The 25,856-nt window shown below is 37.4% G+C and overlaps 1 protein-coding gene across 1 annotated transcript in view; it reads left to right on the top strand.

The window, feature by feature from the left end:
- Positions 1-3,723: 3,723 nt before the first annotated feature.
- The window catches only part of LOC139457011 (uncharacterized), a 29,834-nt gene continuing 7,701 nt past the window's right edge, over positions 3,724-25,856 (top strand). The window contains exons 1-5 of the mRNA XM_071238465.1: positions 3,724-3,940; positions 17,697-17,993; positions 23,434-23,730; positions 24,088-24,378; positions 25,458-25,582. Coding sequence (XP_071094566.1) covers positions 3,724-3,940; positions 17,697-17,993; positions 23,434-23,730; positions 24,088-24,378; positions 25,458-25,582 — 1,227 coding nt within the window. The remainder of the gene's footprint in view (positions 3,941-17,696; positions 17,994-23,433; positions 23,731-24,087; positions 24,379-25,457; positions 25,583-25,856) is intronic.

The following is a 25,856-nucleotide window of genomic DNA, read 5'->3' as shown; positions in this document are numbered from 1 at the left end:
TCTGTAAATAATCGAGACCAGACAATCAAGTGATCGACATCATGAGCATCGATCCAGGCAATTGTGACCGATGACATTTATCAACCAAGTCAGCGAGCATGACCACCCGATCCCGTTAGTCGCCTCTTACGACAACCATAGTCGCCTTTTACAGCAAGCATGGATTGCTGAAGACCTAGTCTACCCCGGATCTTCACGGGTATAATCCTAGGTGAAAACATTCTTTTTAACAGTGAAAACCACAGATAGTCTTATTTCACATTTATAACGCAGTATGCTTGTTGTGTACATTGGTGAAAAGCTACCTATTTTCCTTAAATCTTTTAAATGCCGAAATACGTTTCAAATTTCACATATTGAACTGACGTCATCGGCTCCAAATCCAAAACACAGGTATCAATACTCAGTAGCCCCTCAAAAGGGAACACACATAACGTTTCCGCCTATAGTATCTATAGTAATTTAGTGTGTGATAATATGTTTGTGCATCTGTAAAAGTCGGGATAAACAATGAATTATATATCTTATCAACCCTCTCTTTACAATAAAGATTAAAAACCTACCTCTACCCTAAATATTTCCCCACTCCTTCTGTTGCACTAACGGTTCCCCTACTCTCACTTTACACTACAGATTTCCCCACCTCTACCTTCACACACTTTTCTCATAATTACCACAATGTGGCTGTAATACAACTGATCGTTATATAGGAACAAAACTTGATGCAATTACAAAATCAGTTGTATCACAGGTCCAGTTCTGTACACCCACCTCCCTCCGCGAGCCCACCACCGGTTTGTTTCGCTCACCAGCTTAAATTGCACCGAGGGCCCCGGGGACTAACACATATGAACTCAGAGATTGACTTGTGTTCAGAAATTACAATTGTTGAGTGTCGTCCACCTCTCAAAAGAACCAGTTAACCATTATTGTGAGATAAGTCTACATTATGACTAGTGCCCACAACCCTAAATGTAAAAAATGTGGTGGCATCTGATTATACATCATGTTACAATATCTATTGTGAGTACATGATGGGCATACACAGTTTGCATTTAGCCCTTGTTTCCTGGCGAGGTGGAATGCTTCATATACATAAGTTCCTGATTGCTCTGTAATAGTTTCTGCTGACATCAATGAAATGAACAATAACATCTGATTAATATCATAATATTTCTTAATGTGATGTGACCTGAGGTGGTAATTCATTTTCTAAATCATTGTCCTTACTTTATGTTTACACAACCTTTCCTTTCGCTCACTTACTCACTCCTCTCGAGAAACCCTGATGCTTCGTGTACTTATTACACAAGCCCGTAAAGGATCATATAACAAAGAATATATACTTACTTAATACAACAGCAAAATATAACATGCAATGACATAATATAACAAATAACAATTTCGTCCTCAAGCAATATTCCTAATATCTAGCATTTCAACAAACTATTTCTTTCTTTCTTTACTTTTTCTATAATTTGTTGGTTTTTTTAGTGTAGGATTTGCACGGTATTGCATTACAATGTATTCAAAGAAATAGATAATGACAGCTTGACCAAAGCTAATTGAAATAATCTCTTTTACAATTAACGATTAACAATTAACTTCTGTATAAATGGAATGTTGGGGGATAGTGTAGGATCCTCAGAATCGTATCCAAAAGAGGAAGTAATGCATCATGAAAATGATTGTGATATGTGTGTGCATTAAGGATAACTGCATCCTAATTGTTCAGTTAATAGTTGGTTTTAATTTAAATAACATGGGAACAGTATATGTGCCTAATGCAAATGCATTTAAAATTATCAGCTTTGTGGGAGTAATGTACTTCGTATGTATTATCAAAGTTAACTGTGTGGACAACTAATTATGGTGTTTCTCCATCTGTGTTTTTATGCCGAAAGACATATATCAACTGTGATAAAACCATTGCCACAGTGGTATCTTCAAAACTACTATATGTAAGTACGTATACATGCAGTTTTTCAGAAGACAAGATACACGATGCAAGTTGATCATAAATATAACATTCCTGTCAAAAAGGACAACATTATTATGGCACAAATATTTTACAAACTACTGTGTATTTATAGTAATGCCCCATGTGTTTCTCTGACACTCTAGGTGGTAACAGTGGTAGAGGTAGTAGACTTACCTGTTGTGGCAGTCACATTATACATAACATGCTTTGTTAAAATATTATTCTTATATTCATTATGATATTTGTATACATCAGCGAGGTGAAGATTTGGTGATTCTACCAAACGTAGCCAGACTGACACATGCCTACATCACAATTTGACATACGTTATGCCCAAATAAATAGATCTTTTGGCATAACGGATGTCACCTATGTTGATTAACGCTTAGACAAACATACTCAGCCTTGATGTTTGCACGAATATGATTTCATAAATACAATGGTGAACATGAGAATGTTCAAATGTCTTTGCTTCATTCATGTATATGATCTTATAAGTTTGATTTAATCTCAGCATTAGTTCTGCTGTAACACAAGGGAAAATTCCCAACATATTCCAAATATATAATTTTGTATATTGTATGACATCTAGTCTTTCATGCGGTGAGGAGTAGCCAACCTGGTTAACGCATTCGCTCGTCACCTCGGAGGCCTGGATTCTATTCCCCATTACTTGTTTCCCCGCCGCGATATTGTCTTGTCTGTTGTTAAAAGCGCCATGTTACCATACACAATCCCTCACTTAACTTCCACACCCATTGGGATTCAGGTTCAGAAGATGTCCCCCGTTTCTCGTGATTGTCGAAAGAGGCGACGAGTAGAAGTGCAACACGTCTTGAATATAGTTTAGCAATACTTTGGGCAACATGAATTACAGGTTTTTAAGCCGATATTTGTTATGATTATGGAAATGGTTCGTTCAGTTCTTTTTTATAGAAGATTATAATGCTGAGACAATAGATTGATTTAATGTTAACCTGAAACACGTTAAACACTTGATAAGGGTGTGCGTGCGTTCGTGCGTTCGTGCGTGGTTTACTCGTCTTGACAGAGATTCCCCATGTTGAAACTATCTGTCAAGCTATTTTCCAGTGTCCCCTACTGTCATCGTGACTAGATGTTGCTGGTCTTGCCACACTCATTTTCTACATTCCAACGAAATGGAAATAAATGCACCATGCTACCACGGTTTTTTATCAGTCATATACATAACTTATCTGTACTTCTTTCAGGAGTATTGGCGAAGGGAGGCAGATGTTAAGCACAGGCTATCTACCAAAACTATTGGTTCAAACATAATCATCATGTTTCAATTATCAAGTTGAACGTCACTGCACATTGACGCATATACACATGGACACAGTTGTGAAAAGGAACTCATAGATAACAATGAAGCTTCATATTTAGTGCATATGATAACAAGGATAACCGCTCTATCAATCACGAATGTTTTTTTCTTGTAGATAGCAGATAATTTATAAAAAAACTAAATGCTATGGCAAACATTTTTAAGCAATATCTCCATGTCGCGGATTGACGCTACTGCCTTATAATCTCACGAACAAAATGTCCTCCTTGAGTAGGAAGTTAATAATATCTGAAATAGGGCATTAACAAACACATGTTTTGTTGACAACGTTGCGACGTTTAAGTGGAGATAGATGGCATTCGTAAATCGTGGTAATGGCTATGAAAAGGCAACCATAGGCCAATATTTTTGTCAACTTTTTTCAAGTTCGGAAATGCCTAAACTCAGAGCTGCCGATCGGAACATTGCCCTAGGACATATCCAAAGAGGGGAATCGCAGTCTGGTGCACGCTACTTCAACGTCCACCACAGCAGCATTTCCGGCCTTTTGGACGGATACACACAGTTCAGTTCAACTGCAAAACCATCCAAGAACGGGCCTACAAAGCGTTTCCACCCCTGCGCAGGATCGCTACATTCGACTGTTCAACGTACGTCATCGCAATGCCACCGCTACGGAGACTGCGAACGCATCCCTAGTTTGAGGAGGATATCGACCCAGACTGTCAGAAACCATCTTCGCAAGGCTGGAATCCGACCTAGAAGGCCAGTTATCGTCCTTTTGCAACAGATCCATCGACAGCGACTCTTGCATTGGTGCCATACCTTACAGCTTTGGAATTTGAGAAACTGGAGACGAGTGTGGTTTAGCTTTGAATTAAGATTTCTTCTTCACCGGCGAAATGAAAGACAACGTGTTTATTGTCGTCGAAGTGAGTGTTTCCCCCCATATTGTGTACGTGAATTCGACACTTTCGGTGGCGGGAGTGTCATGGTGTAGGGGGTCATATCCTTCACCATGAAATCTGACTTGGTTGTGGTTCAGGGAAGTGTCACAGCAAATCGCTACATGAATCAACCTCACCTTCTTCCAATCATTGACCGCCAGAGGGAATTGTTTCAACAGGACAACGTTCCACGGTAGACTACCTTTATAATCCCAACATCAACGACTTGCCCTGACCGTCGAGATCTTCAGACCCCAACCCAATCGTACACCTCTGGGATGAACGCGATCGACGCGTACGTCAACATCAGAACACGCCGCAGACACTCCCAAAACTGGCCAACGCTTTACAATCAGAATGGCGCTGAACTCCGCAGGACACTTATCCAGTCAGTGCCGATGAGATGTAGAGGTGTGATTGCTGCCCGGGGCGGTTCAGCGCAACGTTGTGGCCTTATGTGACATGACAAGGAACATTTTTCAATTCATTTGTACAACGACAACATGTGACTATCGAGCTCCATATTTTCATATTTGTATCTAAGATATTGAATTAAATATATCGACTTTATTAGGTGCAATATAATTACTAAAAATCTACCTGTGCGTTTCAATTTTTGAAGAGTGTACATTAATCAAAACATAGCACAGAATGGGAAGGAAAGCGAAAATGGCAGTGATCATCAAAAGAATCACAAAAGAATTTAGGAAAGTCGAAAAGATAAACTGAACCATGACTATTAAATATAAAATAGAAACACTCCCGATATCTCCCTTCAACAGCATGAAGACTGAAATTGTAAATGATATGCACACAGTATATGTCATCCAAAACTTTTGTCCCGCAAGATAATACATTTGTATGGATCAAGGGATATTTCCTAGGATACATCGATACGTATACATTGCATCACAGAAGTTTGTGGGGGACATTTCCAAATTTGACGCATCAATGACATAAATTATGTCCGATGCAATTCTTCATTTTGGCTTGTAGCTTCTGTTCCCGTGTTTTATTCAATTGAACAGTTGACTTGCGTTTGCATGTGTTTGTGATGGGTGCAGCCTTTTGGGCAGGGTACGCTCGTCATTTTGCGAACATCTATTTGATAGTGATTCATAAGCACATGTTTGTGATTAAATCGTAATTGTACAATCGTCTCTGCTTTAGCGACAATTTGAGAAACGTATTTGATTACGACTTTTCTTAGGATATTTGTAGGAAATATGTATTTGATATGATGTTCAACTAATTTTTTTATCTTCAGTACTGTGTTTATGTGTTTGTGTATCTATAAAAGGGGTGATAATGAATCATACCTAAATGTGTGTCTTATCTTATTGTCGCCTCTGACGTTGCAGTCTAAATTATCAAGCATCTAATCTTAGCTGTGTTGGTTTGATAGGAAACATTATGATTGTCACGTAACTGAATCCTATTGATAATGTTTGCTCATTCACTTGCTGACTATATATTCCCACACCCCCACCTTTACACACTATATTCATATGCATTCTAAATCCTGGTCAAATCCTGTGTTATCAAACCAAGGATCAACTGTTAGAACATGGCATCTGATAATTGTATGGTCAAGACTTGAGTGTTTTGCGGCGTTAGACTAACAACAAACAATTACTTTTTGTATGAAAATCGTGTGAGTGGCGGGTGCAATATATTAGAATTCTGTATATAACTTACTGAGACAAGACACTTGTGCCACAGACATAAGCTTCATATGCCAGGGAACATCTTCCATCACCTGACTGCTTGTATTTTTACTACATGACAGATAATGTGCAATGATACATTTCAAAGAGCACAGCTAGACAATATCAAATTTAACACCCATGTTGATAGCTACGATGTTGGTGCAATCTGCATCGTGATTACAGCGCACAGTTATGATGTGAAGTGAAAGTGTAAACATTGGGAAACCAACAAATAATGCTTGTCTGCAATAGCCATGAATGGAGACAGGGGGTATTCAAATATAACTTTAATCATTGATCATATTTACAAGACTTTAATGAGATACACACTGATCTTTTTTGGTGATGTGAGATAAACTGCATGTACAATTTTTGCAATTGTACAGTCTTGCATTGATTTATCCTATATATATATTTCAATAAGATGGATTAAATATCAGTCTAGCCAATTTTAGATCAAACAAAACACCACAATATTTGGCCATAAGATAAAAAGATAAAAAAACATCCTTGAACTCAAAGGACAATGAATTATCCTGACACGACAACCTGTTAAGGGCGAGATGTATTTTTTATGCGCTTGTACATCAATTGATTCTATAAAACTAAAAACATCATGAACAAAGTTAATCACCACTTACATGTACAGTTCACGTGTATCATTAAACTACAGTATGATGTAACAGTGATTATACCACTGACGTACCTGTACTGTTCAAAGTTGTGTTTAATTCAAATCCTCGTCAAACGCTGTAGTTGACAAACTGATGATCAACTGTGCTGCATCCACTAACACTTGATTGTTTGGTCAAGACTCGAATGTTTACTCGATGCTTCAAAAATCGTGAATTATATATCAATATATATCACCTAATTATACATGTTAATTTCATGAATATTATTGAATTGTCTCCAATGTGGGTAATTGTATAGGGGTTATTTGTACAATGAAAATTGTTATATTTTCAGATTTAAGAACCAGCAACACAAGCGACATGCCGCCCTTCTGGCAAAACTGCAAGGGGAACAGATACTGCTCACCCTGTTGATTATAGCATGGACCAGTGGAGACAAATTGAAATTAGGGGGCGCCCCTAGATCAGAACAATGTATAAATGGATCCTGTCGGATATCCTTCTGGGCCCAGAGAGCGTATAAATAGAAACAGCAAAATTCACTTCATAGCTTTGGAGGAGAGATACCATACCTGAAGTATTATTTCGTGTTCTTTGTTGTTTTATTTGTCTTGTCTGACGGATGTTGTGTGAATGTGTTTATGATGCAGAATTATTGTGTATTAGAGCTAAGGGTATTTGAAGGCATCCCAATGAAAACTGCCGTTCCAGTATTTGAAAACTTTTTGTGCAACATTGTATTTCCTTTTTGCATTGCATTTATTCCATATGTATACATTCCATACAGGAATTATTTCATTACTGGATCAGAGTGCATTTTTAAGTCAGACCTTTTGTGTGTATTAGTATCATGATAATGTCTGGAAATTTCAGTATTGGTACTATGAATTGTTGGGGCCTTAATGAATCTAAGAAAAGAAAAGATGTTTTTAATTTTCTTAAATCTAGACAACATGCTCTCTATATGCTACAAGACACTCATTTTGTGGAGAACTGTGAGAAATTTATTCGAGCAGAATGGGGATTTGACTGTATATTTAATTCCTTCAGCGGAAACTCTAGGGGAGTAGCTATTATGATCAACAATAATTTTGATTACAAGATACATAATGTGTTCAAGGACATGAAAGGGAATTTGTTGGTTCTAGATATGACAGTTGAAGGTGTAAGGATGACAATAGCTAACTTGTATGGACCCAATAGTGATGATCCAGAGTTTTATAAGCTACTTCTTAATAAAATCAAATCATTTAACAATAAATCGGTAGTGATAGTTGGGGATTGGAATTTAGTGCTAAATCCTTCAGACGATACTCATAGTTATGCACATGTAAATAACCCTCTAGCAAGACAGCAAGTATTAGAATTAATGGGGGAGTTGGAGCTCATTGATGTGTGGCGTGAAGAAAACCCAGACGTTAAACAGTTCACATGGAGAAGGAAGAAACCTGTAAAACAAGCCAGATTAGACTTTTTTTCTTATTTCTGAAAATTTGTACTTGTCAGTTTGTAGAGTTAAGATTAATGCTGGCTATAGGACAGACCATTCACTGATAGATTTATGCTTTCAGTTGGGTCAGCAAAAAGCTACCAACACTTATTGGAAATTTAATAATTCTCTGCTGAGTGATCCGGCATACATAAATGTAGTACACTCAGTAATATCAGATGTTAAAAAGCAGTATGCAGTTCCAGTTTATGACAAGCAAAATCTTGATAAGTTGCCAAACTCTGATATACAGTTACTCATTGATGATCAATTATTTTTAGAAGTATTACTGATGGAAATTAGAGGGAAAACAATATCTTATGCTACATTTAAAAAGAAAGAGAGACTTAAGAAGGAAAAGGAGTTGACAGAAACTATTGAAAACATAGAACATAACATTGACATTGACCACTGTCTTTTGGAGCAAAAAAGAAAAGAACTAGAAGAACTAAGAAGAATTAAAATGGAAGGTGTTTACATAAGATCCAGATCTAAATGGATAGAAGAGGGAGAGAAAATTTCTAAATATTTTTGTGGCCTTGAAAACAGGAATTTTGTCAGTAAGACAATGATCCAAATTGAGAGACCTAATGGTGAAATCTTGATAGATCATAAGGAAATTCTAAAAGAAACACAGATGTTTTATCAAAATTTATATAATTCAAAGGAAAATGATATTGTTAATTTTGACTTAGAAAGATTAATAAACGAAGGTGATATTGATATTCCTACTCTAGACAAGACTATGTCCGATACCTTGGAAAATCCTCTGACCTACGAAGAGCTACTGAAGTCTTTGAAATCCATGAAAAATAACAAAAGTCCAGGATCGGATGGTTTTTCTGCAGAGTTTTTAAAATTTTTCTGGAAAGACATTGGGTATTTTTTGCTCAGATCCATCAATTTAGGCTTTAATAAGGGGGAGTTATCTGTAACTCAAAAACAAGGAATTATTATCTGCCTACCAAAAGAGAACAGACCGAAAAAATTCCTAAAAAATTGGAGACCAATCTTGCTTCTTAATGTTTCATATAAGTTGGTTTCTTCATGTATTGCAGAAAGAATAAAAACTGTTCTTCCAAATTGGATTCATTCTGAACAAACTGGTTTCATGGCTAATAGATACATTGGTGATAATACCAGGTTATTATATGACATTTTATTTTATACTGAAAAACATAAGATTCCAGGGATGCTTTTATTAGTTGATTTCGAAAAGGCTTTTGACTCTGTTGCATGGTCCTTTATACAAAAATGTCTTTCTTTTTTGGGGTTTGGAAGTAACATCAGAAAATGGATAAATGTCTTGTACACCAACATACAGTCATGTGTAACTGTGAATGGAAGAACATCCGCCTGGTTTGATATACAGAGGGGATGTCGTCAAGGGGACCCCCTCAGTCCCTATATTTTTCTTTTATGTGCCGAGATACTGGCAATATTAGTTAAGAAAAATAAAAATATCAAAGGATTATGTATTAATGGTAAAGAAAATATCATAGAACAGTATGCTGATGATACTGAATTCATTTTGGATGGAAGCAGAACCTCATTCGAAGAAACAATTCATACTTTAAAACAGTTTGCTAATATTTCAGGTTTAAAAATAAATTATGATAAGTCCGAAGTTATTTGGATAGGGAGTAGAAAGAATAGTGATGTAAGGTATATACCTGAATTGAATATTAAATGGAATCCAGCAACTTTTAGAGTTTTGGGAATTGTTTTCTCCACAGATCTTGATTTAATTGAAGATTTGAATTATAAAAGGAAACTTTATGAAATTGAACAAATCATTAAAAAGTGGATGAAAAGAATTATTACTCCTCTAGGAAAGATAGCAGTTATTAAGGCATTATTAGTTTCTAAATTGAATTATTTTTTCTTATCGTTGCCCAATCCTTCAGAGCAGTTTATGAAGGAGTTGAACAAGTTACTGTTTTCATTTTTATGGAATAATAAACCAGATAGAATTAAACGTCAAGTGATATGCAAATCCTCTGCAGATGGAGGTGTGGGAATGGTTGATGTTTTTAAGTATGTCAAATCTCAGAAAATCTCTTGGATCAAGAAGGTGTTGTCTGAAGACTATCAGACCAACTGGAAGGTGTTGTTGATGTCTTGTCATCCAAAATTATCCACTATGCACAAATACGGGTCCTCTTTTATCCAGAAATTGAGTAATCAAACTCTCAATCCTTTTTGGAAAGACTGCTTGGAGGTTTTTTATGAACTCTCTAATAAGGCTACAATTGACACCTTTGATGCACTGGTAAGCGAACCTCTATTTTATAATCCAGATATCAAGATTGACAAACCAACTGTTTTTTGGAAACAGTGGGTTGATGCAAGAGTGTATAGAATTTGCGATTTATTAGATATAAATGGTTGTTTTTTGTCATACAATGACTTTTGTAGAAAACATGAGTTCACACTGCCAATCATGCAGTTTAATAGTATAGTTTCTGCAGTTTCAAACTATATTAAGAAGGCAAACATAAAAATGGAGAACACCATTAATCCTTTAGATTACAGTTTATTATTGACTAAACTTTTCTCATTAAAGAAAGTTTCCAAACATGCCTACTATACACTTTTGGGACCTTTGGTTAGTTGGAAAGCCAGACAGAAATGGGAATTTAATTTTGGTGAATTAAACTGGAAATCCATTTTTATAAAACCTTTCAAAATAACCAAAGATACAAAGCTTCGGTGGTTTCAGTTCAGGATAACTCATAGGATACTTACAACCAACTCTTTTCTATTTTATATCAAGAATGTTGACAGTGATCGATGTACTTTTTGCAGTGATGAAAGAGAAAAGATCGTCCATCTCTTGTGGGAGTGTGATATTGTACAGAATTTTTGGAAACAGTTTATGAGCTGGATAAATGACAAATGTGGACACATTCATAATCTAAATCTTTCATCAGAATTTATTATTTTTGGCTTTAACAAAAATCTTATTACTGATAAAGTGTTTGATTTTATCATCCTGTTCACAAAATACTTTATCTACAGATGTAGAGTTCAAAATATACTACCAAATATACAGTTTTTAAAGAATGAATTCAAACTTCGCTATAAGATAGAGAAAAGACGTTTTTTGTCCACAAACAGAGGTTTGGAATTTAACAAAGACTGGATGATGTACCATAATCTTTTTGAATTTTAGGATATGTATATGTATGTGTTCATGCCTATATTATGGTATGCCCATGTGTTAGTGTCTACATTTTCGTATCATTCAATTGGAACCACTGACTTGAGATTTGAGATCTCTCTTTGAGAATATAATGCATGTGTGTGTGTGTATGAGAGTGCTTGTGGCGTCCTTGTGTGAAAGCGTGAAAATGGTGTTTGTATGAGAAGTGTGAATGGCTGTTGTTTTTATGATTAAAAAAAGGGGACTCCATCATGTGATACATATATATCATGTATTAAATCATTTATTATCGCTAGTAATATCAATCTCACATTACAAATGATGTGCAAACAGTCAATGTATCAATATGCACTATATCATGTACAATGTATCCTGAACCCTGAATAAAAAAAGTATTACAAAAAAAACAAAAAAAACAAATTCACTTCATAGTACTAAGAACTATATGCTGAAAGCACAGTCGACTGTACTTATAAAACTGATACAATCAGTGAACAAAATGATGACCGATGGAATTCCCTCTGACCTTTGCCATATGTTCCCGTGCGTTTTCAGGAGATCATTTGACTTTGAGACGGGTGCCACTAGTGGGGCAGGATACGCTCACATTTCAACATTCATTTTATTTCTTATAAATTTGGAAATGGTTGAGTCAATATCCTAAATATATATTTGGAACAAAAAGAGAAACACACTTGTGTTTACAAATTTGGTCTACAATGGTGCACCGGGCGAGAAACGTGACTTGCAATTATCACAACCACAGTGAATAGAGGTAGTTTTGGTGATATGTCAGTTTCATAAAGGAACAGTGACGTAATCGATGAAAGTTATCTCCCTTGCGGTACACGCGTAAAATGTCTGAGTTCAGTATTACTGCACCAGTGCGTGGAAAAGGATTTTGAAGGGTGAACACACTGTGGCGGTTGTCTCGAACGTGTTTCTTTGTTACCCATGACCGTATTGGATAATATCATCAGGCCTTTACAGCCATGAAGGTGGGTATATTGAATGCTATAGGTGTCTTATATGGGAAAGGTGTGATAATTGCGAATGAAACGAGGAAGGCAAAGGTAATACGAGAGAATACGTGCACATTGGTGATATGATTCTGAAGAGGAAACAGGTATGCATGAATAATAAATTTCATATATATTTAAACAATGTATGCCACTAGAAATAGACGAATTGACATATTTGGACATTGCTCATATGTAGGTAGATATGCACATTCATTAATAGTTATGCGACTCTACATTCGTTAGGAGTTGACAGCCCTGGCCAACATTCAGTAGCCAGTGTCTAAGTGTGGCTGAACAGTATTCCAGTTACATCACGGCATGTCAGCTTACTGTGGGAAGTCATGCGGGTCTCAGACGTTTACCACATTCAGGAAACCAACGAGAATGACAATGGTGTTGACAAACCTAAAATAAACCGGAATTCGAACCCACGATCATAAGTTTCTGGTGTACTCAAGGGACGCAATTCTTTGACGACTGGGCCACAAGTGGTCCCAAATGTATGCAAACCATAAATACGAGTTCTCCAACGTACATTATTATACTGAACAACAAAAGTTCCTGTGACATTGAATACGATTTAATGCAACGTTATGTTTTGTACCAAAGCTGACACAATCTCGGTTTGCAACATATAAAAGACTCCTCTAAGACTTCAGAAAATGCTTGATTTCATAAAAAGGACATGAACATGCCAAAATGTCAATTTACAAATCAAAAGCGTGTGTGTACACCTCTGGTTGCGATGCAAGCAACACATGGTCTTCGTCTCATGGAATGGACCAGACGTCGCACAATGTCCTGCGGGATATGTCCATATCTGCTGGAGCATGTTTTTAAGATCCTGGAGTGTCTGTGGAACACGTGGTTGACGTCGAAGGCGCCGATCCATCTTATCCCACATGTGATCGGTTGGTGAGAGATCAGGGGAGCGAGCCGACCAGAGGATGACATTGACATTGTTTTGCTGAAGAGAATCCAGAACAAGTCGAGCAATATGAGGCCGGGCGTTGTCATGTTGAAAGGTAATGCCTGGGCCATGATGACGCAAATACGGTAGAACAACAGGGCCGATGATCTCGTCGCGGCAGCGCTGTCCATTGAGATTTCCCTCTACCACTATCAAACGGGTCCTCTGTCTTGCTGTAATCCAACCCCATACCACAACGCTGCCGACACCGAACCGAATTTCTTTCATGACACAATGATTGACGTAACGTTCACCTTGACGTCGGTACACTCGAATCAGTCCATCGCTGTGGCTGAGCAGAAAACGAGACTCGTCAGTGAATAGAACTTGTCCCCACTACATGGCCGTCCAGCGTAGACGCTGTCTGCACCACTGAAGACGTTCTTGACGGTGGTTTCCTGTCAAAATGTGACGTCTAGCGGGTCTTCTGGCGACAATCCCTGCACCTCCGAGGAGGCGACGTACGGTTTGTGAAGATATTCGTCGAAGGCCAGGGATGCTTCTTACAGTCACTGTTTCTGGCTGGAATCGATTCCGTAGGTGTATTGTTCATTCCACTTGTCGATTATTGGTTACGTGTGGCCTGCCACTCCGAGGATGGTCTCTGACTGCATTCGGCTGTTGCCAACGTTGCCATAAACACCAAATGGTGTTTCTGTGGACGTTAAATCCTTCAAGCATACCAATGGCTTGCAGACGCTCATTTTCGGACATGCGTGGCATTTCGTAATGTTGAATAATTACGTAATTGTGTTGTTATTCTGAGTGGTTGTTGTCAGCACGATGCTGAACAATACATATGGAATCTTGTTAACGCACATGTTTTTATACCCATTCTTGGGTAGTGAAATGCATGGGGCTTGCATAAAAGTCATCTTTTTGTGACTTGATTCCAAACATGTTCCACAATATTGAAAACCAAACTTTACTTATTTGAAAAATACACTAAAATATTTGTGTCACAGGAACTTTTGTTGTTGACCATATTTCAACAATAAGACTGTGGTCTGTGTGGGGTAATGTTATCCTAGTGGAATGGCTATGGGTCAAAACAGAGCCGAATTGTGCACTTTGAGTCAAAAGCATGAAACAAGGTACAACAAGAGCGTTAACCATTTTCAAGATGGCCATCCATTATGGCTGAAATTGAGTCTGGTTCTTAGTAGTGTTCATGGAGAGTGGCTATTATCAAAAAGAAATGATACAATTACTACTTTGATATGCGTAAATATGTTGAAAAGTGGAAAAGATATAGTTAAATGGTTAATTTTCAGGTGAAAAAGGTTGAAAAAGGTTTCAAGCAATTATCTGAGATTGTGGAATAACGCTCTGTTTGATCGTTGAGTTAAAATAATTTGCCACAACAACAAGGTGATGATCAATAAATATAAAGATGGCACAGGATCAAAATACACTTAAAGGTCATACCAAATAGCTACGATTTTGGTGTTCACTGACAACAGTACGAAGGATTTCCAGAAGGGGATTTTCGTTGATTGAGGGATCGTATCAAATGTGTCACGTAAGTAATCAGAAACATTCTGACATTTTGCGTACTGTTATTTGTTTACAATGTAACAAAGAGAATTAGTCAGCAATGCAGATAACTACCGTCGTCGTTGTGCGTGATTTAGCGTCAGTCATGGCGTCACACAGGACGAAAACTTTTACGGTTTCTGTTGAATTTACAACAACATTGTAATGTTTAGATTTGTAATTCCGTAATTAGTGCAACGATACTCTTCCCATGAATATTCTCAAACGCGTGATCGAGCAACAATTAGATGAAAGTACATCTAAACAGGCAACACAGTGTCAAATCTAAATATTTTGCTTTTTTTACATTTCAGCATGTACAGTTTTCCAAGGACAGAGTTTGTTTCCACACCTAATTTATTTCGCATAATTTCATCTGGATAATTTGCATTGGTGACAAAGACCATTTGTCATTTGTTTCTAGAATATATGAGGAATTCAGGGAAGCATATATGGCATCTGAGTTTGAAATATACCTGATCGAAAAGGCGTCTCATAACCGGCATTTTGTAAACACAATCCAATATGGCGGAACGTACACTTCGGCGATCGTGTATGCGTATTTCCAAAAACATTCTAAACGATTCTAGGCTTATCAACGACGTTTCAGAATTATCATTAGTGATTTGATACCCATGATCACTAATATGCTATTTTTCTGCTTTAATTATTCGAGTAAATATCCGATATTTAGATTGCTAAACACACAGTAAATAGTGCTGTGAATTGTGATTTGGCCTGATTTACGATGTATCTAATTTTCAGAAGGCACTTTTAGTAATATTGCTCTGCCTTAAATGACAGCAAATGATAAACAGAAGGATGCATTCCAAACTACGAAGTGTATTAATTTGCGTGATGTATTTTGAATTTGAATCGACTTCAAAGTGAGGGTTGAAGAGGAGGGACATATCTGTCACTGTGGCATTCAGGAGGTGCATTACAATAAAAAAAACGATAACATTGACATAACAACAGATAATGTAACTGCTTCCTGTGCAACCTTTCGAGTTGAGTTGATTTGTTCAACTGTGTCGTATGGCCCTGTGACGCAGGGGTAGCATTATGCAGATGGCTGTTACAATGAATGCTCGTTCCACCCGTGACGAACAGGTCTGGTTGTTGATGAAATATAGTGATAGCTAAATAGACAGATTTTTTATTCATGTACCGATTTTCTTTAAATGTAATATCCAGTTATGTATGACTGTTTAATAATCTCATACCAGCTTTGACTGGAGTAGGTCAACTAGTTTTTTCAGATATTGTAGTAAACGTCGGTACCTTAAATTAACTTCCAGACTTTATGTGTGCTCATTAGCGTACATACACCAAAGCAACACATGTAATTATATATTCAGTGTTATAAACATATTAGTCATATGCATCAATGTGGCAAAATATATATCTTGAGTATGTAAATGGACATCATTATACAACATGTCTCGAGTACTACACAGACTCACCGATGGGTAACTGTTATAGTGGAATAATTAATTGAAATATGACCTGTAAGTCAATTATGTCATGTTGTCTTGACACATTACTGCACGGGGTAAGGTCTAATTATGATGTTACATGGGGAAACGATTTGAATGGATATGGTTTCATGACATTGGATCTCTTACTATGTCCATTCTTTTAACATAAGCAAGTATGTTTGTCTACAGACCAAATGACACAAAGTATGACAAATGGTGCATCTACAAAAAAGGGTAAAGCTGTATTCAAGAAATCTGTCAGATTACCCCCATCAAACCTGTCCACATTCTGTATGCAGTTTCCGGTGTAACGTTCTCCCCGACTTCTGTAGACCTGTGCACTTCCATCCCCTCGATGGAGGAGAAATCGTGATTCGTGGCTGAACCAGACATCTCTTGATCGCAGTTGAGGCCACATCCTGCGTTGACGATACCAATGCAGTTGTTGTTGGTGATATTTTCGACTCAATATGACGCGTTGAACAGGACGTCTTGCTCGTAGACCTGCTGCTTTTATACTGTTTCGTACGGTTTAGTCAGAGATTCTGCACAGTCCAGGTATTTGGGATGTAGTTGAGGTAGCTGTGGTCGTCCTTTCACGTAGGTGGCGCACTCGGATGTTGCGATCTTTGGGCGGGAGGGGTTACTGTTTGTCGACCCATGCTGTCATGCGACAAACTAATCCTATAGACTTGTGATGGTGCTGGGCGTTACATTGAAAACCCTGGCTACAGCTGATCAGGATTCCCCTGCTTGCAAGTGACCTATGACATTGTTTCTTTGCACTTCTGTTAATCTTGGCATGTTTTTGAACCTGTCACTGTGCGACTGGCGCAGATGCCAGGCAATCAAAAACCCTTGCACATAAATACCGGTCATAGTGCTGTTGCACGTGCAGTACGTGCAGCTCCATAGCCCTTCTGTTAATACACTGTGCGTTTTTCCGAATCGTACGTGTTTCCCGACTAATGGTTTGCATGACCTTGTTATGAAATTTGTCACTGACACTAACAAATTGAACCTCTTCATTTTGCACCTCTTGGTACGCAAATTGTGCTTTTATGGTCAAAATGTTTGTTTTGCTTTCCTTTTTAAGTGTATATGTCACGATGCCTAATTTAAGTTTTAACTCCTTTTTTTCAGGTGAAGCTGATATTTAACATCTACATTCTATTCATCGCATGGTTAATGCATCAATTAGATTGTAAGTTATGAAATCATAAAACAAATTGTTCATTAGACACTAATTATTAGACTTATGTGCAGCCTATTATCAACACTTGATTATGACTGATGCCTGACAATTAATATTTGTAATTTATATATTTGTTGTGAAAGAAAATAGGTATGTTAGTTTGATTAACCTTTATATGTGCTATGACTGTGGACCTTAAACATTCATTGATTCCTTGGACAGTATGAAATTTCTGACATTTCTCTGTTCTCTACAGGCACAGTTCGGCTCCTCTGTCCTGACATCTCCTACCTTGGTGTTTCTGCGCAGTTGACCTGCTTGACCTCCGAACCCTTTACCAATCATATCTATGCAGGACCTGGGAACCTGAAGGCCCCAACATGCGAAACATCATTGTCTGGCTGCACAACAGTGAAAGGGTTCAATGCAAGCATCATCAACGCAACTCACACTGATCTGAGGATAGTGAATGTAGAACAACCGCATGCAGGCACATGGACATGTGAAGATGGCGCATCGAGTGAAAGTGCTTCTTGTAATCTTCAGGTCGCAAGTAGGTAGACCATCTATGGATTCTGGATAATGCCCTAATATTCACTGATTGATAACATGATCCCCATATTGAGATTTTATGTTATATTAATACTCATTGCCTGATCACTTTCCTTCTAGGCGTGAGAATAAGGGAAATATTTAATTTAAACCTAATGCTGCTCCATACATTTCTCAATATAGCTGTTAAAATATAAAAGAAAAACTCTGGAATCTGTTTCGTCAGATAATCTTCGGGAAACTACATTTCCTTCAATTTGAAGTTTTAAATGAAAGACCTCACCCAATTTCAGTATATCTACAGTGAATAATAATATGATTTTGAATACACTGTGGTATGCCCAATCAATTTCAAGCTTAATATAATCTCGCCCAAAACTTGATAACAATAAAGTCAACACAGATTTGGCTACTTTCATCAATTCAAAAGAGGCACTGATGACAACCAGTCTTGCGATTATTACTGGTCATTCACAATCGTCAAAAGTAAACATATATAGCTTTTTCGTTAAATTAACTATTATTGTCGCTTTATTGTAATATTACCACCTCTGTGATATAGTGTATAGATATTCCCCTGGAAGAACGAGAGATCCCCTGGCAGTGTCACACCAAAAGACGTTGGAAAATGCTTCCTGTTGTGACTCTGCCTGGTGCTCGGCATTAAGGAATAAAACAAGGAATAGTCGACGCAGGGTCATTGTACTGTATCTGAGTATAGTATCCATGTTAAAATGCGACGCGATGTATCACTGGGCTAGCACTTTATAACGTGCATGATATGTAGCTACAAACACACGTGCGATTATATGTCATGTATCTGCCGGAAACCCATTGTTCCTCTGTCATGGCTTCACACTGTAACATGACAGACGAAAACGGTGCATGCCAGGAATGTTCCTGATGTAAATACATGTATTTAGGGGAGGTTAGTGGATGATAGGGAGGGTTTTACTTGCATTTGTAACTAAAATATTAATATGTTGTGAAATAATCTCACAGTTTCCAATTCGTAGGCATAGCATACTCTTTTATATACACATAATGTTTTCCTATACTGTTATTTACCTGTTGAGGGATGAACAAGTAGGTGCAAAGTATACTGGTAAGTATAACTGCATAGTTTAACTGTTAACTGACGGGGAACAGGAAACACTTTCACGAGTGGCGAATACCTCCTTTCCCCGTCACGAGATGAGCGAAACCTGATATTTCACGAGACACATGTTCCAACCTATTTATTATATACTTTTTGTGTAGTTTTCTGCCGCATTTTTTTTCATTACAAATGTCAATTTTCCCCTACCTAACACGCAGGTACGTACCTTGCGTCTTTGAAAGTAGTTCCTAGTTTACAAAATCGTAACAAACATAAATAAAAGTCACCAAATATATATACGGTCACGAAAAGTCTTTGTCATATAAAAGCAACTCCAAAAAGATATTCTTGAAAGCTACGAGACCGTCTGTTGGAAGCAAAGGAATACATGCTCGTCAAGTAACCCAAATGGTGTTTTTCGAAACGAATAGTTTCGATTAACGAGTTAAATGATAAATTTACAGTTTATGACGACATAATTTCGAGAGAAAAAACAAGCGATATTTACTCCAGAAATGACTATGTGCTTAGTCAGTGTGGAACTAACGATAAAGGACGTCAACAGTTTGTGTTTGGGCAAGACACTTACGATAAATCGAGACGATTTGAGGAGAGGTAACTCTTGTATGAAAAAAAATCCGTCAAAGTGTCATGTTCACTGCAGTGAAATATCAATCGGGAAGTTCACTGAAATAAAAAAATCATTTTTCTCAACTTTACAAATCTCAGTCTTTCACACTGAAATATATAATAATGCCTGACAATACCATTTTAAGTATGGCCAGGGGTAATGTGACATACAACAGCTGAGTACCGAAACGATTCCCAGCACTATCACCGCAACTACTGAGAAGATTTTAATGAGGCCAGGCTAGTCACCTTAATCACGTCATGGTGTTTCACTGTTATGATCATTATCAGGTTGAATCTTAGATTCGAATCCGGGAAGAAGCTCATCAATCTTCGCAGGCACAGGAGGGCTGTTTTGAATAGCATTGTCATGTTAGCACATAGCCTTCAGTTGAATGTGCCCTGGTAGCAGATGTCCTACCTTATGTGAACAAACGACCATGTTTAATATGTAACGTCCAGGCTTAATGTAGCAGAGCACTAACACAGCACTAGTCCAGGACAAGCCTGTAAATAATCGTCTTGTTCCGCAGTGTGTCACTCTTATGTGTGTCTGTGTTCCAGTTCTTGTTACTATTACCTATAAACGCATTCACATATATGTTTATGTTAAGATCACACTTCCACAGCCATGGTATTTATACAAATTACACTCGCCTGAATTGTGTCTGCGCGGAAGCTCAAACTTTTATGATTAGAAGGAAAACTCCTCTTTGCGTTCCCCAAACAAGGCAAATAAAACGAGAACAAAGGAGTACCGCTCATCAATGTCATTACCGTATTAATGTATGCTGGTTTATAATGTTCAAATTGTTTAAAGGTAAATATTCATATCAATGTTCAGTCCAGGTGAAGAAGTTCAGAGACTTTAATGTTAATTATTAATGCATTTTAGGTTCAACTAGTTTAAACATATTACTATTTCGACTGAAAATTTGGATCGGTGAACAAGACAATGCTAATTTTAAATAAAACACTCCCTATATAAAAAGAATAAGTAACAAAAGGAAATTAAGGTGTATACATAATAACTACAGAAAATTTACCTTGGTTGTCAGTTATGAACTGAAGCATATTCAGCAGTGACAGGTTTTGATAGAATGATGGGATAATACGTAATATTAATTACAAGATTCATATATACATATTATATGTGAGTGTTAAGAGTATTGATCAAGTTTAAATCAACTAGAATTTGTTGTGGAAGTATGGACGTGATTTAAATCAGATGAGAGTCCTTCGCAAGGATGGAATGATGGGATTATACATAGTATTAATCACAAGATACATTGATGAGAGTCCTTCGCTAGTTATAGCATATCCTTTTATATAATTCTTCTAATTTTATCATTATTGCGTCTTCATAGTCGTGACCACAAGGAGAGCTTTGACTTTCAGTTAAAAATCTGTCGAATGTATGTCCTTCAAGTCCCTGCACCCAAATCTTAGGCGGCAGTGGATAATTTGACAGAATCTGATTCCAACAGTTGTGTTAATGACATGTTTGTAATTATGACTGCATGATAATGCATTTCGAAAACTGAATATGAACAATTGATATATTTTCTTCAGATACAGTATTCTACATTGTTAGGAGGTATTAGGAGTATTTTGCAGAGACTACCTGGTGCTAAAGTAGTTACCATTTCGTTTTCTATCAATCGAAAATTGTTCAAACCATTTTAATAATGTTCCTTTAATACCATAAGTATTTAGTCAGATAACTAATTGAGTTAAAATGTTTAAGATAATAAAATGTACATACTCAAAACAATGTCTCGTTTTGATCTACTTTAGCGTTTTATCTGTAAACACATCCACACCGTGAGTAGACTCATTGACTGCAGGGTGATCATCTCGTGATCTGTTAACATTAACTATATTTTCGTTGTTGTTTTTTGGCACTTTATGTATTTGTAATCTGATTAACTCGTTTATAAGCGTATTTCCACTTCCCTGGCCCATATCCGTGTAAATCCAAATCGCTTATCAGTATGATACACCCATATCAAATCCGAGCAACAGATTTTTGATATATTTACCGCGCAGCTTGATGGTGAGTTCGGTGTGTCCATCTACAACAGCACCATGCACATTTGTTCAGACATATACAAATGTTTTATGCGTGAAACAGTAGATAAACTGTAAATACATTTGGCAGCATGAGCAGCATACTGATACAATGCAGTGTAATATTATATAAAACCACAGTGACATATAGTGTGTTTATCAACAGAGTGGCAATTATTCAGCCTAAATGAAGAAACACAATAATATTTATGCTCCTCATGTATTTCTACTTCTGTCAACTTCGATATGTTTCCCGCTGTATGACAATATCGGTGTTGACATCAAGTATGATGGAAGGAAAAATGAAACGTTTCCTTAATAAAAACGTAACATTGCATTTGTCAATGTGAAGGGAAAAGTAATCCGTGCATGCATAATAGTTATGTAGCATAAGGTTTAGATGACCCGTGTACCAGTGTTGTTAACATATATGTGTGTCGCTGGATTGACCTACTGTCCTAATTTGCACTTGCCGATTCGTACGTTTCGCCACGGTAAGTACGTCAGGTGATACGCCAGAGCAATATCAAGTAATTTATCAACGTATTACGGCTTATTCGTGGACATCCGTTTTTAGGATGATCCTTCCAAATCAACTTAAACGAAATAATAAATACCATCCTCGATCATCAGTGGCAGCATTCGGAATGTTCTTCACGAAGAAATTCTATCAAAAATTTGTGGAAATTGTATACACTTAAATAAACAAAAACTATGAATAGAAAGTAAACCCGAATCGGCAACAGCACTATAATAGTTAATGGTTTGGACAGAACAAGTCTCTGTAAAACGACAAATTTAAACACAGAATTTTGTATCTAACACTGTTGAACACAGATTGAAAATACTGATGTCTTTGAGGAAATTTCACATATTTTTTGCCATTGCGTAATCAAAACGAATGGGGAATTGGTGAAAGTCACTTTACCAGGAGAGAAGCATGCAGCACGTGCAGTTCATCTTCCAAAACTTGGCTATAAATTGCGTTCGACAACAATACAACAGTCAGTTCAAATCATCATGGGTCGTGTTCAAAGTTAAATCCAAGAAATGTGTAATCAAGCTACCACATTGCTGCAGGATGGCAGATCAGAAATGCGATATGTAGCCCTTTGGGTATTCCAAAAGGTTGTATCTAGCCTTTGGATTGGGTTCCAACAGACACATTCCGTGAGTGATCGTCCTCGATCAGTTCTCCCCAGAATATAGGTTCCCAGTAGCTTAAGCCTGTAAATGGCGAATAGATGGATCAGTTGGTCAGGCTCTTTGACTTTGTTAATTGCATCTCAGCGTATTCAAATTGCATGATTCATGCTCATGATTTCAATCACTGGACGATTATTTACTGACTGCCGATATATAGCTAGAATATTGCTTAGTGCCGCCTTAAAACACAAACAAAAGATCTTAGTAGAGGTATTTGCTTTGAAAATGATTTAATAATGCATCGTTTGCCCAAATCATATACACACACCACGGCGATAATTCAGCAAGTTCGACCTTAAACCTCTTATAATCTCCATATATCAATAGCCATGTTTCATTATATAATATGTTTTGAAGATATGACAATAGAATATTTGAACCTTCTTCGATATATTCAAATTATGTTACCATTTTAAGGTGGTATGTAATGTTTCAGAGACACCAACATGCAGCATCACCAGTCAGGAGGACACTGATGTACTTGCCCAGTATCAGGCGCTGACACTCACAGTGGACATGCAAGACTACTACTGTTCCAAAGCCCTCACCTTCTCACTCCAGACCGGGAATGTGACAACACTGCTGATGGAAGCTGACTCTGTAGCAAGTGTTACTCACAACACTTCTTCAGTAACCCTGAATGTGACGGACTCCCACCTGGGGATTGTAGGACTGATGTTCAGCTGTCACAACAGTCAATGGAATTTAACCTGTGATGGTGTGACTGAACTCAGTGAGACTTTTACGTTATTTCAAAGAATCAAAGAACCTGATTAGTTGGCTTAAATTGGTATAGGTCAACAACACACTGAAATTGTGAAATTGATGAATTGCTGAAGCAAATTTTACAACATGTTAACATTGCAGTCATCATTTACATTTGTTTATAAGATACTTTGAAATTAGTTTATTTCAAGACATGTGTCTTGTTAATAAAAGTCAATATCTTCTTATAAATAAACAACTATTGTGAAATAGTCCTCGTTGCACACCAATAAAATGTATGTAGCTCGAAAAATAGAATATAACAACGTGTTCATTTCTTTGATTTATCTATCCACTATTTGACAGGTAGCTAAATCTTTTTCAGAGACTCCAACCTGCAGCATATCAAGTGACAAGGACACTGACAAACTTGTCCTGTATGAAGAGCTGCCTCTCTCAGTGGACATTATTGGCTACAACTGTCCTGTAGCATCCAACTTCACTCTACAGACAGGGATCGTCCACCAACTACTGAACGTCAGTGGTGCCGGGGCTGGCATTGATCGTGCAACACCAACCTTTCATGTGACCAAAACACACCTGGGTGGTGTGAGGCTGATATTCAACTGTCAACAGAAACACTGGAATCTGACCTGCGATGGCATAACGAAACTCCGTAAGAGTCCATTAAGAGTCTTAACCGTAAAAAGGCTCAGGGGCTGACAAAATTGAAAATGACTACCATTGGAAGTTTTTGGAAATATATTCGTCGATCATTTTAATTTGATATTATCTTCGGGAATATTACCTTATGGCTCTCTGGCTCTATACGTTTTACCTCTAAGGGGAAAATTGCCAAATCTGCCTCTAACGCTTACAGACCTATTAAGATACTTAGCTGTTTTGGAAAACTTTTCACCACTGTTCTCATTACTAGATAACATAATTTCCTTCAGATAAATAATGTCTTAACCCCAGTGGAACCCGGATTTAGAAAGGATTACTCGACAAATGATAACATCTTTGTTTAAGAATTTGCGTGAACATATCCAGTGCAAAGATGTTATCATTTGTCGAGTTATCATCGATGTTATCATTTGTCAAGATAAATATTATAATGTTTTCTTACTTTGTTTAAGAATTTGAGTGAACATATCCAGTGCAAAGTAAGAAAACATTTTAATGTTTATCAATATCATGTTAAGAAACCGTTTCTCCTGTACCACCGTTTGTTTGTTTGTTGTTGAACGCCGTCCCAGCAACATTCCAGGTATATCGCGATAGTCTGTAAATAATCGTATATAGACCCAACAGTTAAGTGATTGTCAACATCGATCTACACAACTGGAAAAAGATGGCACATAACAACCAATTCAGCGAGCCTGATCAGTGCTAAAGAGTAATTCGAAACCGGATCTTCACTGGGGTAGTTTGATTTCAACCCATGTCAAAATATCAATGGTTATACGACAGGGACATATCATTAAAGCAGGAAGGGTACATTGTTTACATCAGTATATTGTCAATGTCTACTTTGGTGTTCCGGTAAACACTAGTGTTGTGCGTGTACTCGCATATTGTGTATATATTCGTTGTTTATAGTATAATAGAGCTACCAGTTCAATCCATACAAAACACGCAACATGCAATAGGTGGACGCATGCCCCAATTCCTGCATATGCAAATGCAACTTGTGTTCTGTTATTTTAATAAAGTGTATCTAACGATGACTTAAACGCCTTTATAACATTGCAGAAACTAAAACACCTGATGGACTAGTCACAGCCTCCACTCCAATTATTGCTGCCGGCGTTGTCGGTGCGACAGTGTTTCTCATTATCGTCGTCATCATCATCGTGTTTCTCGTCAAAAGAAAACAGGTAACTCAAATAAAACCACGGGCATCACTTGAGACTCCTTCCCCTCCGTACATAACTGTAGGGGCACCCGGAAGTTCAGCTTATGCTACCGTGGAGCTGAATGATGCCCCAAGTGGATCAAAGAACATAACTGTAATAGATGCAGGAGGTTATGCATGCACAAGGGACTTCGTCAACAATGCTGACATCAGATCAAGTTCGGTAACGAAGGGTAAATCACACGAGATATCGTTAGCAGCAACATCCACAGACAATCCTAAGAAGGACCTAGGTG

Source organism: Haliotis cracherodii, unplaced genomic scaffold, assembly GCF_022045235.1.
Source record: "Haliotis cracherodii isolate W230 unplaced genomic scaffold, xgHalCrac1.p SCAF_12, whole genome shotgun sequence".
Lineage (NCBI taxonomy): Eukaryota > Metazoa > Mollusca > Gastropoda > Lepetellida > Haliotidae > Haliotis > Haliotis cracherodii.
This window is presented reverse-complemented; position numbering and strand designations above follow the sequence as displayed.